The sequence below is a fragment of the Mesoplodon mirus genome, assembly GCF_964341445.2.
Source record: "Mesoplodon mirus genome assembly, chromosome: 3".
Classification (NCBI taxonomy): Eukaryota; Metazoa; Chordata; class Mammalia; order Artiodactyla; family Ziphiidae; genus Mesoplodon; species Mesoplodon mirus.
Window position 1 is genome coordinate 190,780,661 of NC_138978.1, and position 14,685 is coordinate 190,795,345.

Genomic DNA, 14,685 nt, shown 5'->3' on the forward strand with positions numbered 1-14,685 from the left:
CACAGTCAGGGTGAATTTTTAAAAATGCAAATTGGATAACTGCTCTCACAGCCAAAACACTGGCTGTTTTGTGCTCTGCCATTACCATGGGAAGGATAGACCGGGTTTTACCACAGATTACAAGACAAGGATGAGAGATTCAGGGGCCAGAGCCCCTCATGTTGCTGGGGTAAACACGGCTGATCCAGGCTTGGCTAGGCCAGGTGACTATGCTCACCTTTGCTAGGTTTAGTTTAAAATTTATTTTAAAACTCTTGAAGAATACGAAAACAAATGTACACTGCATTAACTGAAAGAGATAAAATAATTGAAGCACTGAAAGTCTGTAAGTCTCCAAATAAGAAAGCTTCACTATGATCAAAAAGGGGGACGGTGGGGGGAGAGGGGAATGTACTCAGAAAGGAACAGGGAGAACCACCAGAGGCAACTTAGCATCCTTCCTACACTGCACTGAGAAAAATAGATGAATTTTCACCAAATATCTAATGTAGAGAGAATTCACCCTGTGAAGATAGTGGAGAATTCTTTCAAAATATCAATAGATGGAAATGTCAGCATGTGAAGAGCTAGACATTTCCAAAACATTTTTCAGGAAGAACTTAAAACATTTCAAAAAGTAACCTTACATCCCTGATGTTCCCAAAGGACATTTGGAGGAGCACAAAGGGAGCACCAGGGAACCCAGTGGATGAACAGGCACCCAGAAAGCAGTGGCATCAGGCAGGGATGGCACAGAGTCCAGGGCCTAGAGCCTGGTGGAGAGCAGATGCATCCTCCCAGGGACAGGACCACAGACAGAAGAGCCCTCCCCTGGCCACCCCCACCCTTAACGCAGCGTGTCCTCCGCTGAAGCCAGCCAGAACTTGTCCTTTTGCTCCTTGGACCGGTAGGCACTCAGGGCCTTCTGATTCAACCCTTCCACGTGAATGGAAGACCTGCCACCCTAAGAGTAGCAGCAAATAGTGGGTCCTAGGAAAGCAACAACAAAATGGGAAAAAGAGTAACCTGGAAGAAACTAGTCCTACTACAAAGTTTTGCTGAACACCGGGCCTGGGCACTATGAGCTATCATCAACCCAGACACTCATGCAGTCCCCACAATGTTTTCTTTTCACTTCCTCGCAAAGGAAGGCTGCTGTAATTACTTCCACCCTGAAGATACGAAGCCTAGGCACAAGAAGGCTAAGCAATTTGCCTGGGGTCATAACTAAAATAATGCCAGGAACTGGGAACTAAAGGCAAGTATCCCAATTATGGACAAACCCTCCAACCATCCTGCTCTCCTAAGGATAATTTATGAAAATAAAGGCAAAAGTACTGTGTCTTTTGAAGCTGAGGACGTGAGCTCATTATTGAGGACTTGAACATTTATAACAAGGCAGTTGGGGCAGGGCCTACTGGTATCTCCTTGAAAGCACTGTTCTTTTATCAGTTAATTTGGTTAAGATTTGGGAATTTTTGTTGGTTTAAAAAAATGTGTTTGGGAGAGAAAATCCACGAGGTTTTAGGTTCTTGCGTAGTAGTCCATGGATCAAAGACTTTTGAAAGCCAGTGCCTAAAATGAATACTCCCGACATAGGAACAGTCAACAAGCTGGAAATACCAGTGCAAATGGATTCCTTACTTACTAGATGAAAAGAAGCCTTTCTTCTTTAAAAAAAAAAAAAAAAGATTCTCTGCAACTGATATCATATAGACCTTTGAAATCTTGTACATTATGATGCCAATATCCCAAGATTTCGAAACAGTAATCAATAGACACTTGACATTTTCATGATTTGACAAAATTCTGTGCACAGAAACTAAAATCCCAGGAGAACAAATGCCAGGAAAGAAAGCCCTAGTTTTATCTCTGCAGTTAATAAGGTAATATGCCATCTATGTAACTTATTTCATCAGAAAGTGTTTCTAATGGCCTACTCTCCCCTGAGATTCCATGCGGCCCACTGTCACAGAAGACAGCAGCAAGAGGCAGATACTGGAAACAGTCCCCCAAACCTAGACTTCATACTAAGTGTTCTTTAACTACAGGAACCTACTAGAGGTATTTCAATATACATTAGGATTTTTATTCAGGAAGAAAAAAAAATTTGTGATGCTCCTGTTGTTGGTTTCCAAAGAGAATCCAGGTGCTTTACTTAGTAAGAGGGAATTATTAAATTTAAGGAGGCCCTGCCTGCATTTGAAGTATGACATACTTCACACGATGGGTGAATTTAAGGCAGAACCATGGAAGTGCTCTTACTGAGATTACCAATACAAGGATTAGTAAAATCATTAACTCCTCTATAATACATGTCAAGTATTTGGTTGAAACTCTGATTCATTCCTGACAAAAACACTTTCTCTCTTAACAACTCCTAGGTATGAAAATTACCTTCTAAGAAAGAGAACAATTATGAATTTTAAATCTCAGACCATATTAGGAGTGAAGAGTACAGTACATAATCCTGTGGGGTCATAAATTCATTCATTGTGGGGTCATATGTTCCATCTGTTAAAAGAATATTCCACCAATTAAATGAGAATAAGACCAAAAAGAAAAAAAGGACAAAAAAGACAGACAAAAGGACAAGACAGGTGTCACACTTCCTCAAATACACTCAATAATTAGGATACTAAAAGTTTTCATTATTTCCCATTACTCATCACACCGTTTGACACAGGGCACTTAATTTCCTAATTTTTTTTCCTTTTTTTAAACTGCTCACCAATTTAAGATTTCATGAGGTAAGCAACAGGTTTACAGCTTTTACAAATTTAGGAACTAAGATATCTTACTAACCAAAAAAGTAAAGCACAGAGAATACACAGAATGATCCTTTTCTTTTAAAGCATATATCTTGTTTCCTAAATTTCTAAAGCATAAGTATGCAAGTTATTATGTATAAGTATTTTCAGATAATAATAATAGTTTTTATTAATAATAGCATATAGTGGGTGCAGAAGAGAGAAGTATGGCAGGGGACACTTTTGCTTTCTGTAATCTCCTTTTGGTGTTACTAAAAACTTGTATTTTTTGTTTGCCTTCTTCTGTAACTTAAATTTTTTTAGATACAAAAAGTTCAAGGACCACCCTGCAAGCTTCCACCACTAATGCGCTCAGCAGACAGCCTCTCCAGTAGAGGGCACGGTAGACTCAGCGTGGGAAATGTATATGTAGTTCATCAAGCCACTCTCAAGCTAAGGTTTTGCTGTGCAGTATTTACATCCTACTGCATTGTTTCTTCCTCCAACGCAGAATGGAAAGCATGTGTCATCTTCATATTAAGCAATCCCATTCACCTAAAAGCCACTCACAACAACAGCAAAAAAGGGAAGTCATCAAACACTGCAGTTTTTGCTTTAAATGTACGTCTGCCTGCCTTAACTTCAGTTGTCAATCGGAAATGGTTTGCAAAAAAAAGCAAACAGTTATATTAAAAACTTAAAAGAAACATCTGGAATAGTCTGTATTTAAACCAGTTACTTACATGGATATACATATATATTCATGACATACATTCACTGTCGTGAATGTATTGAGATGATTAAACTTTTCTGGCTTGAAGATCTCTGAAAAAGTTCAAATCCTAAACAGTTTACTTATTTTCTTATTTGTTTTTTACCCAGAGAACATTTATTAAGTATCTATTGCGAGCTTGGTACTCCACAAAGCTGTGACGTTACCTTGAATTTTACTAGTACTTACACATTTATAACCTAATAAACCCTGAATTAATCCTTTAATGATTTTTCTACCTTGAATAGCTATGCTTCCAGATATTTCCTTCTTCCATGCACACAAAAATTTTAAAGAAAAAACAAACTTTTGTATAGTACTTTAAAATTTGCAACGGCCTTTCACGAAAGATTCCCATAATATACAGTGAGGCTGGCAAGAAAAACACATTCATCACTCTTAACAGAGATGAGAAACTGGTGCTCAGGGAGGTGGGATGCGACTGCCCCAGCAGTTACTTAGCAGTTACTGGTGAAGCTGAGACTCTAACTACATATCCTGACACAAGCCCAGCTCTCTCTCCTGATGCCTCTGAGTCAGAACTCCTGTCTTTTCCACTATGAGTGAATTCTACCATCCAAGGTTCCAAGTGAAAAACATATTGAGGTTTAAAGTAGCAAGAAAAGGCAAGTGTCTGCATGTTACACATATTTAATAAGTACTGAATCATCAGAAAGTGAAAATAGCTGTTGGAAATATGCAAAGTTCTTTCAGAGATGCAGAGTATACATAGGCTTGAGAAAAGTTATATTCTTACATTTCACAAACATGCTTTCAAGTATTTATTACTGAAATCTACATGATTTTCCTTTCCATAAGTGAGTACACGGCTGTCCTCTTTAGTAGTAATTGCAGGCTTTACTCTCCAAGTCAAACTGGGAGCTCCAACTACTGGCAGCTCATCGTAAGAATATAGTAAACTAGTCCCCATTTTCTTTTAACAGCTCTTATGCAAAGCAGAGAGAATAGCTGCAGTCTAATACCTTGCTGTTAATCTCGCTACTTAGACGCTTGAGGGAAAACCACTAGAATATTCCACTGGACGGTTCTAATCATGTTATCTGATATCAAATCATTTTGGAGTTGAGGTTATCTACTTGTCCTTACCAATCAAACCATTTAACTCGTGCTACAGCAAGATAATTTTTGAAGACTTCACAGACTAAGCTTATTAAAGCAAACTGTTAACTCCTCCCTCCCTCCACCGCCACCTCTCCTTTTTGCCAATTAAGTGTTCTGGTAAATTCTAAGCAACTAAGAATGACTCAGGAGGAAATCTTGCATCCTTGCACTCTTACACTGATTCGGGTGTATGACAGCTGCGAGGTCTTGGTGTTTCCCTCTATATCATCGTAAGGAGGTCTGTGATTTCTTCTTCTGTTCTGGAAGGACAGGCAGCCAAGGACTCCTGAGGGATAGTCTGCAACCCCACAGACAGACCCAGCCACGTGCCTGCTGGTGATCAAAACTGCACACCCAGGGAAAGCACTTTCTCCTGTCCCTTCCCTGACCAAAGTTCATCTCCAAACGTGCTACGAGACGCCCAGGCAGAACGCAAAGTCAGTCACACCACCTGCCTCTGGACCGTCACCTTTCCTCCCATTCACGGTTTCCTTCCGCAAATTAAATGGAGTCGCAAAGAGGAACAGATGAGGGTCTCCCCACGGCCTCAGTTTGCAGACCAAGAAATGAGGCGTGGGGAGAGGGCGTGCGCTCCAAAAAGGGGGAAACACATCCTAATTCAAAATAAGGTAATTGCACTCGGGTTCCCAGCAAGCAACCTTTACCTGCTGGGCAATCCTCGCTCGCTTTGGGGTCAGGAGCACGTGAGCGTGGGGGAGTGGAGGGGATGGAGAAAAGGAAGGGGAGGGCGAGCGCCCCGGCCGGGCCTGCAGCCGACCTGGCTCCCTGCCTCCACAGCCCTGCGACCCTGCCCGGCCGCCACAACTCGGCAGAGGTGTCTGGCGACCACTCGGGAGGAAACTTCTCTGCTCCCAAACCGACCCGAGCCGGTCGCCGCGTTTGGCCCGACTGCACACGACGCCGGGGCCGCAGACGTCAGCAGCTTCCTCGCTTCCAGACCCTTCGCTGGCAGCCGTGACTGCGCAGACGGGCGCTGACCTCGCCCCCGTGCCCGGCTGCAGCTGGCCAATCGGCGTCCAGTGGAGGCGGGAGTGGCGTCGTCAGGCCCCGCCCCCGAGCCTCCGCCTTTTATAAATACGGCGGCGCCCGCCCCGCTACTCGGAGCAGTATCCTTAGTCGGAAAACGATAATGCCTAGTGCTATGTTCCTGGGTGTCCAGCACGACTGCGGACCCATGGACAAGAGCGCAGGCACCGGCCCCAAGAGCGAGGAGAAGCGGGAGAAGATGAAGCGAACCCTGTGAGTAAGGCTTTCTTCTCTCCCCCCCGCCACCCCTGCGGACCCAGCTGTCCTGGGCGGCTGCAAATGCGGTACATTTGCGCTTGGAACTGGGTAGCGTGCACCTCTGCAGGAAAAAAAAAATGTGGAAAAGGTTCATTTGTTAAGTAAGGTTTAAACCTGCGTGGGTATTTATTTTTGTGACGTGAGCGAAGGACTCTCGGGTAGAGTTTAGAAAGTGCAGAAAATTCTTGATGCAGAGGCGGTGGTAGATGCTGGTTGGCTTTTTGTCCCCCTGCAGCGAAAATGACTTCAGGGAATCCTGCGGCCGAAGCGCGTCCCCAGCATTCGTACGTTGCACTGTAAATTTTGCTCAGCTTTACATGGCTGCTGCGATGTAGATATTTTTTGCTGATTCCGAATATATTCTTTTAAAATCTTTTCTTTTTTTTAATTGAACAGTAGATCTCACCCACTCAGGACTGTGGAACAAATAATTGTTCTGCATCATCTTCTTAAAATGAGTGTTGTAATTGGGGGAGGAGGACGGGCCATCTCACACACATACTTTCATTACGCACAGCTTCTAGGGTGGTCCAGAGCCTCCTGCGCGAAGGGTAGAGGGAAGTGAGCACGGGCTGGTTCAGGGCAGTTCCACTGTGGGTTTCATCAAGTGTGAAATGTCTTAGACTTGTAATTAACGTTCCAGAAAAACTGCTGCCTTCTGTGGGCCAGAAATAACATCTGCTTTTTGAACTATGCAAACTAGATTTATAAAAACACCCTATAATTGTAGGTAGTTCTACCCTTAGTTTTAAAACTAGTCATTATGTTCCGATGAGTGGATGAAACTAGTGTGTTTAGTATATAGGTGCTGGGTTTAAACGTTAAAGGTGTAAGACTGACAGGAAGAGTTGTGTCTTATTTGGTTTGTCTGTAGCTAGAGGGAGCAACTTTATTTGGTAAAAATGCCTTCAGCTGCATTGGCAATTTCAAGTGTTGCCACTAAGTGAATATCCTTTTTCTTTTTTCTTTTCTTTTTTTTTTTTTTTTTTTAAGATTGAAAGATTGGAAGAGCCGTTTGAGCTACTTCTTGCAAAATTCTTCCTCTCCTGGGAAGCCCAAAACCGGCAAGAAAAGCAAACAGCAAACCTTCACCAAGTAAGTTGAAAATCTTGTACTTGCAAATGAGCTCACTGCTGAGCTGAAAAGGGAACCTCTGACATGAGTGAGCTAATACGCAGAACTGCTCTTGCAGGCCTTCTCCCGAGGAAGCCCAGCTGTGGTCAGAAGCATTTGATGAGCTGCTAGCCAGTAAATGTAAGTTAACCTCTTGAATTTGATCCATTTCAAGTATCAGGAGACTCTAGAAACGTTGTGTCCACACAGCAAGAGCAGCTTGCCCAAGGGGAATTTTACTTTACAATCCCCATGACATGAGGCGTATTCTTCTCCTTTATTTCCCAGTGATTAACCAGGGAAATGCATGACTTTTTCACTCTAGGTGGGAAAAAAATTAGCCCAAAACTGTAATGGCAGTTGCTTTCTGTTAAGGTTGAGTCAGGTTTTCCATTGCAAACAGTGTTTTCAAGAGACGTCGTTCCCAGAGAACTTACGGCTCCCCTATAAATATTTACATTAACAGCGACGCTAAGTATTTATATATTTTTGTAGTAGTGTGCCAACTTAAGCGTTTTGCTGACCAGCATCTTAGTCTTTAAAGAGCTAAATTCTGAGCATTACAGGTTGACTGAAATCTAGAAAATTGCTATCATTTAGAAATAATAAAATATGGGGCCAGGGGAGTGGGAGTTCTAGGAAAAAACAGAAGGGATTATTTGGTCACTCAGTTCACTGTATGCTTGCTTTCTTTCTCACCCCTCCCAACCCCCAGATGGTCTTGCTGCATTCAGGGCTTTTTTAAAATCTGAATTCTGTGAAGAAAATATTGAATTCTGGCTGGCCTGTGAAGACTTCAAAAAAACCAAGTCACCCCAAAAGCTGTCCTCAAAAGCAAAGAAAATATATACTGATTTCATAGAAAAAGAAGCTCCAAAAGAGGTAAGGGGAGATAAAAAAGTTCCTCCTTTTAGCACGTTTTAAACATTCTCAGCACCAAAGTGAAACAGAAAGAATTGAAGAGACCTCACATTAAAAGCGGAGTGGGGTAAATGTTTTTCCCCTACTTCTAGTTTCAGGGAGGTTAATTACATTTCTTCAGTGCCTTGGCTGGTGAAGCTAATCACACATGCTAGTTTTTTTGTTAACTCTGAATATGGAATAACCACTTTTTATGTTTTATTTCAGATCAACATAGACTTTCAAACCAAAACTCTGATTGCCCAAAACATACAAGAGGCTACAAGTGGCTGCTTTACAACTGCCCAGAAAAGGGTGTACAGCTTGATGGAGAACAACTCTTATCCCCGTTTCTTGGAGTCAGAATTCTACCAGGACTTGTGTAAAAAGCCACAGATCACCACAGAGCCCCATGCTACCTGAGATGAAAAAGGGAGGCCAGAAACGAGGACATTTCATTTTTTTCCTAAGGGGAACGGCTGTCACCTGCCAAAAAGACTGACCTTGAATTCAGCCTGGGTGTTCAGGAAACATCACTCAGAACTATTGATTCAGAGTTGGGTAGTGAATCAGGAAGCCAGTAGCCGTCTAGGAGAAGCTGGTACTGGGACAGCTTCCGTAACTGATGGAGCACAGGGAAAGCGTGGTCTAAACGTGGCGTGTCTCGCGCTGGAAAAGCAGGAGCTTGAGACTGAAAGATAACGATGTAACACTATTGGTCCAGAAGCATTTACTATCAATAGGTCTGGGGCTATGTGGCCTTAGTGAGCTGGCTGTACATGTTTCCCTAAATCAGTCCTTTGTTACCACATAGTGGTTTAGCTGTAGTTTCTTTAGTACTAGGTAACACATGTTTACTATGTGCAAGGGTATTGAAGTTCCTATGACTACAGATCATCAGTACTGTTCTCTCACGTAACTCTAAAACTGAAACAGTCTGTTTGAATTGTCAATCGGTGTGTGTAATAGAATGAGTGCTGTTGTGTAGAAAACAACAATGTCCATTCTGAGTGCCAAAACTGTCCTGATGGCAGCTAAACTTTGAAGTGGTCTTTGAATACTTTTAATAAATTTATTTTGATAAATAATGTTATTGAATATTTGGTCCAGATGTGGGTTGGGGTGGGTTTTTCTGGTAACTGAATATGGCAGATACAAGGTGAAATATCTCCTCTCTGGTGAAGAAGAAGTGTCAGTTGATGGGCCTGTTTAGTGAGAATTGACAATCCTCGGAGAAATTACAGCTGCAGGGAAGATCTGTTCCCATCTCTAATGCTTCCGTAGGTCAAAGGAGGTCAGGTCCCATCTTTAGAGCCACCCTGAGATCAACCTTTCTAATACAACCTTGTAAAAATCAAGCTTGATACTGAAAATATGGGAACATTGGCTTTAAAGCCTTTCATGAGTATTAAAGATCAGCTAAATACGAGAAGTAAAATGGTGTAAGAGACAAAGCACCAAAATTATTCACATAACTAAGCTGCTCAAATGAAGAAAGAAACCAAATAAAGAAACCAAATAAAGAGGAAAGCAGGCCTTTTTACTTCCCTTGGTTCCATGTTCCCCTGCAGGGTAACGGCATGAGCTTCCAAGATCCACGCCTGAAACTGTTCACTTCCATGATGGAGCTGTACAAAATCAGAATTTCCCTGATTTGCCAGCCTTCATTTGGCCAGTAAAGAATCTGGGGACTTCCCTGGTGGTCCAGCGGTTAAGACTCCATGCTCCCAACGTAGGGGGCCAGGGTTTGACCCTGGTCAGGGAACTAGATGCCGCATGCCGCAACTAAAAGATCCTGCACGCGGCAATGAAGATCCTGAGCACCGCAACTAAGACCTGGTGTAGCCAAATAAATATTAATTTAAAAAAAGAATCTGGTTTTGTTACTGCAGCTAATGATGAAGGCAAGAAGCATGCTTTTGTGGCTTAGACTTCGCCTAGACATGTGCTCTTTCCCTAGTTGAGAGAGAGGCCTTGAATCTGTTATTCTCCAAACCAGCTACTTAGAAAAGGAATACTCTTCTCCAGCAGGCTGCTTTTTCAACCTTCCCGATGATGGTTTTCATTTTGAAGAGGAGGGCGGACACTCGTCTTGGAAAACCTGAGCCCATGGACTGATTTCGCACCCCCTTGTGACCTTGGGAGTCCTAATCTGCCCTGGCTCCTTAATTCGCACCTTCCTGCCTATCCCACCGGTTCCTGTGACGTAGTAAGGGGCTTTAGGTAGTGTAAAGTGCTTTTTAGAACATTTATCATGATTTGCCAGAAGAAAACTTGACCTCCCCTGGTTTAAACTGTTTTTGTGGTGCTTGCACTGAACTTCACCTTCACCCCACTTTCTGGGTCCAACAGGCACAAGCTCCATGAGAGACTTGAACTAGTCTACTCCTGTGTCACCAGCAGCCAAAATAATACATAACAGGTGCTCCATAAATAGTGATAGAATAAAAATTCTGAAGGGTCACTGAAAGAGATGTCTTTGGAGAATAAATATGTCAGGTCTGCACAAGCCTCAATTTGGAAAGGTTTTGGCCAACAGAGAAACCCAGGAATCATGCCATGTATCCAATTTGTCACCAAGTCCTATTTTTACTTCAAGTCTCTCTCCAGCCTGCTTTCTGTCGCCACCCTGATCAAAGGTGCCACCATCTGCCCGGGCAACTGCAACAGTCTCAACTCACCTACCCTCACTCACTTTTCCCCCCTCCAGTGTGTTCCCTGCTTTTTAACCCTAGGAAGCCTCTCAACACAGAAACCTGATCTTGTCTCCTGTTGCTCATAAACCCCTGACAGGATTCCCAAACAATCAGGATAAAGGCATCATCCTTAAAACAGTCTAACACCTGCATGGGCTTGACCCCTTCTTCCACTCCATCCATCCTCCACCACGCGTCCCCCAGCTCTCTCTGCCAGCCTCAGCGACCTACTTCTATTCCCCCATGGGTGCCATGCCCACTGGTTCCACAGGACCTTTGGGCATCACAGTCCCTCTGCATGGAATGCAATTTTAGCTCTTCCTCATCATTCACAGATCGGTGCGATCATCACTTCCTCAGGGAAGCCTTCCCTGACCTCCTTACCTGGGTCAGATGCCCTTTTAGATGTTCTCATAGCACCAGCTTCTCTAATTCAGCACACTTAATAGAATTCTCATTAATTTGTATGATAATTAATAATTCTATCTTTTCCCCCTGGATTGCAGATGTCACAGTTCAAGCACTCCGTGTCTGTTTCTGCTCACTGCCAGATCCCAGCACCTAGCACCTTGACAGGCACACAATGCCAGCTGCATTCATGAATCCATGAATATTAAAAACTCTTACATTTTGGTGAAACAGAAAGTATCTACCAATGCACAAGGAACTGAGGACAAGGTTTTAAAAGCCCCATTGCCTCAAACATCTGAAAATATCTGCCGAGCTTTCTTCTTGGCAAAAAAACTACCTCTTACTAAGCATGTTCTCTCTAACTTTTGACCTTTAATAGAAGGAGAAGCCAGATTATAGTAACAAGAAGCAAGAGTTCTGACCATTTCCGGGCTGCTAGAAGTACAGGCTTTATTCAGGTGGTATTTTCCAATGTTCTTTAGTGTAGAACAAGCTGAAATAGATTTAAGTTTAGAAACCACGTACCTCCACAAATAAATGTCACTTAATGTTCCCATTTGTTGGAGTTCGTACACTCAGACTCCACAGTCCACTCGCTTTGATAATATTTCATTTTCCATCTATTTTAAGTTCAGAAGCACTTCAAAATGTAATTTCATACGGTCCCACTGAAAAAATGAGAATTGTGTATTATCTGTCATGTGAGCCCCGAGAGGCAATACATGAGTTTCAACGTAGTGATTTAAAATGATCACCCCAGGGGCCTCCCTGGTGGCGCAGTGGTTGAGAGTCCGCCTGCCGATGCAGGGGATACGGGTTCGTGCCCCGGTCTGGGAGGATCCCATATGCCGCGGAGCGGCTGGGCCCGTGAGCCATGGCCGCTGGGCCTGCGCGTCCGGAGCCTATGCTCCACAACGGGGGAGGCCACAACAGTGAGAGGCCCGCATACCGCAAAAAAAATAAAAAATAAAAAAAAATAAAATAAAATGATCACCCCAAATTTTATAGGAAACAGGTCTTTGGTAGAGGGTTTGTTTGACCACATTATCTGATCATTTATGGCAGTGATCCTTACCTTGTGGGGTTGCAGAGTGAGGAGGCTGTGTTTTTGTCAATGGCAGGAAGATGAGGTTGATCTACATTTTGGCATCGGATCCAAGGAGCAGTTTGGAATTGATTGAGGCAACAATAACAGCGCCCAAAAGCTTCTCCTGTGACCTGATTTTAAAATCTAAAGCTGTATCTTGAATGTTTTCCAGACCCTCTAGTATTGAAGACCATTATTTTTAAGAACTGCATAGTGTTCTGTAACATGTGCTTATTATAATTAATTCTCCTCTGTTGAACACTGTAGTTTTTCTATTCTATATGTTTTGTAAACACTATGGTAAATTTCCTTAATTATGTGAGTGTATACACATTATGTACTTGTATACATATTACATATATGTGTGTGTGTAAATGATATATGTATATTAAAATGTTTCATCTTAAAAAAAAAAAGAAAGGAATCACTAGAGGAGTGAGAAGTACATGCTAGCCTAAGGCAATAGCATTGAACAAAAGCCTGGTACTACCCATTGGGGGTCCATGATTCAGCATCACCAGAGTACCTGGCAGGATAAGGCCGGGATCGGTGTAGAAGCATGGCCCAGAACCAGGTGATAGAGGACAGTCTTGAATACGAAAGGTTAGGATTTTATTCTGAGGTGATGGATACCAATCTCAAATGTACAAAATAACCTGGGCAGCAAATGAAGGATAAATTGGAGTCAAGCAGATGAATCAGGAGACTGCAGTTACAGCCCGGATGAGACGTGCCACGTTGCCTAAACCAGGACGTTGTCACCAAATAATTGAATGTACTGGGTTGGCCAACAAGTTCGTTCGGTTAGTGAATACATTGTGCAATCAAGTTCTTGGTGAAAATGAAAAAATGTGTCTTTTATTTTTACTTAAAACCGAACAAACTTTTGGGCCAACCCAATAAGTTAACAGCAAATTACACATCTATGCAGAGCACCGATCTCAACCACACAGGGGATGGTAAGACATTGGTCCTCTAGGAAGCACCAGTTACGAATCTGATGAAATAATGTTCCAAAAGTAAAACATGAGGCGGGCCATGATTGGCGATTAATTATCAAAAGAGAAGTGCAAGACCCTTTAGATGGAATGAACCAAGAAACAAAGTGAAGTGGCAATTTTTAGCAGATTTAAAAAATGGGTTGAGGGCTTCCCTGGTGGCGCAGTGGTTGAGTCCGCCTGCAGATTCAGGGGACACGGGTTCGTGCCCCGGTCCGGGAAGATCCCACATGCCACGGAGCGGCTGGGCCCGTGAGCCATGGCCGCTGAGCCTGCACGTCCGGAGCCTGTGCTCCGCAACGGGAGAGGCCACAACAGTGAGAGGCCCGCGTACCGCAAAAAAAAAAAAAAAAAAAAAAAGGATCGATTAGCAAGGATGAAGTGGAGAGCATCAGGGTGGAGAAACAGTTTAAATAAAGGGAAAGGAGAAAGCAGGATTGCATTTTGCATTGTGCTATGATATACAACAGCTAAATAAACAGATATTGTAGGCAGATGTTTTTGATGGAGATGTATATTTGAAAACTATTGACATTTCAATGATTTTTTTTTGGCAAATATTTATGAAGAGCTTCTCCAGGCACGGGAGATGTGAAAGAGCAGGAGAAATGGTCATCTACTGAGAAGGAAAGAAACAGAAAGGCTGGAAATTCAAAATCACAACAAAAGCTACGCTTTATTTGTCTTAAAAACTGATTTCTGTAAGATCATCAACCAGCCTAGTCATCAAGCACACCACTGTCATGGTCCTCTCGACTAGAGCTTGATAGGTCAGACCCCGTGTCCTGTTTCTCATTTGTTCCCTAGACTACCATCTGAACACTGACTTTCTCACACAAAATATATGAACTCTGGAATCTCCCAAATCAAGATAAACTCCTATATCTAAGGCTAAAACTTCTCCACCATGTGGCCTTTTGCTGCCCATCCAATCTTATTTCCCACCACTGACCAGAAACATTCAATGCTGGATTTTCTTACTGTTCCTGAGATATATTATTTTTATCTCCTGTTATGAGATCAAATTGTTCCTCTTGCATAGAACTACCCTTTCTTTCCCTAGATTTTACTCGTTTTTCAAGGCTCAGATCAAGTTTCACCTTTATGAAATCCTGCCAAGGGAGTCTGTCTTATCTTCCAAATAAATGGTCAATAACTGGACCATTTTGGCTTATTCTACTTAATTTTTGGAGTAACTAGTAAAGTTCCAGACATGGAAGATACTCAGTGCCCATTGATCATTGATTCAGTAATTAGGTCATTGACTGATCGATTCACAAACTCCTCAGTAAAAATGCATTCAGAGATATAAAGGATTTAAATTTGCTAAACTCATTTGCAAAACAATGTTTTTTCAGGAGTCAACATAGTTTTTCATTTTTTCTTTATGTTTTTGCCTTGCAAATTTAGAAAAAAAAAAACTATTAACTGTGTGGATCTTGGATAAGATCCTAACATTAGCTTTTCTCAAATCCCAAATTAATCTGATATTTATATAGTTTATAAAGCACACTGCCCTATATGGAAACTTCCCTTAAGTGAGGCCATGTGT

General features: G+C 42.4%; 1 protein-coding gene and 1 long non-coding RNA gene across 4 annotated transcripts in view; one reads left to right on the top strand and one right to left on the bottom strand.

Annotated features, from left to right (window-relative positions):
• Positions 1-5,579, bottom strand: part of LOC309800329 — a 116,191-nt gene extending 110,612 nt beyond the window's left edge. For 2 of the 3 annotated variants that reach the window (XR_014293440.1, XR_014293441.1), the window contains exon 1: positions 5,289-5,579. This is a non-coding gene — a long non-coding RNA (uncharacterized lncRNA). Of the gene's footprint in view, positions 1-4,799; positions 4,926-5,288 lie in introns of those variants that run through there. The other variant, XR_014293442.1, reaches the window with a different exon arrangement.
• A 174-nt stretch (positions 5,580-5,753) lies between these two features.
• On the top strand, positions 5,754-9,029 carry RGS2 (regulator of G protein signaling 2). The gene is made up of 5 exons (XM_082615494.1): positions 5,754-5,883; positions 6,922-7,023; positions 7,121-7,182; positions 7,757-7,923; positions 8,170-9,029. Exons 1-5 carry the CDS (start codon positions 5,774-5,776, stop codon positions 8,362-8,364), a joined length of 636 nt encoding a protein of 211 aa, XP_082471620.1. The 5' UTR covers positions 5,754-5,773; the 3' UTR covers positions 8,365-9,029.
• Positions 9,030-14,685: the final 5,656 nt, after the last annotated feature.

What these genes read in the sequence shown, in the direction of transcription:
- RGS2 (XM_082615494.1), top strand. Translation starts at nt 5,774, where the DNA reads ATGCCTAGTGCTATGTTCCTGGGTGTCCAGCACGACTGCGGACCCATG. An exon ending in GAGAAGATGAAGCGAACCCT is followed by an intron (nt 5,884 to 6,921) that starts GTGAGTAAGGCT and finishes TTTTTTTTTAAG; the next exon opens with ATTGAAAGATTGGAAGAGCC. An exon ending in AAACAGCAAACCTTCACCAA is followed by an intron (nt 7,024 to 7,120) that starts GTAAGTTGAAAA and finishes CTGCTCTTGCAG; the next exon opens with GCCTTCTCCCGAGGAAGCCC.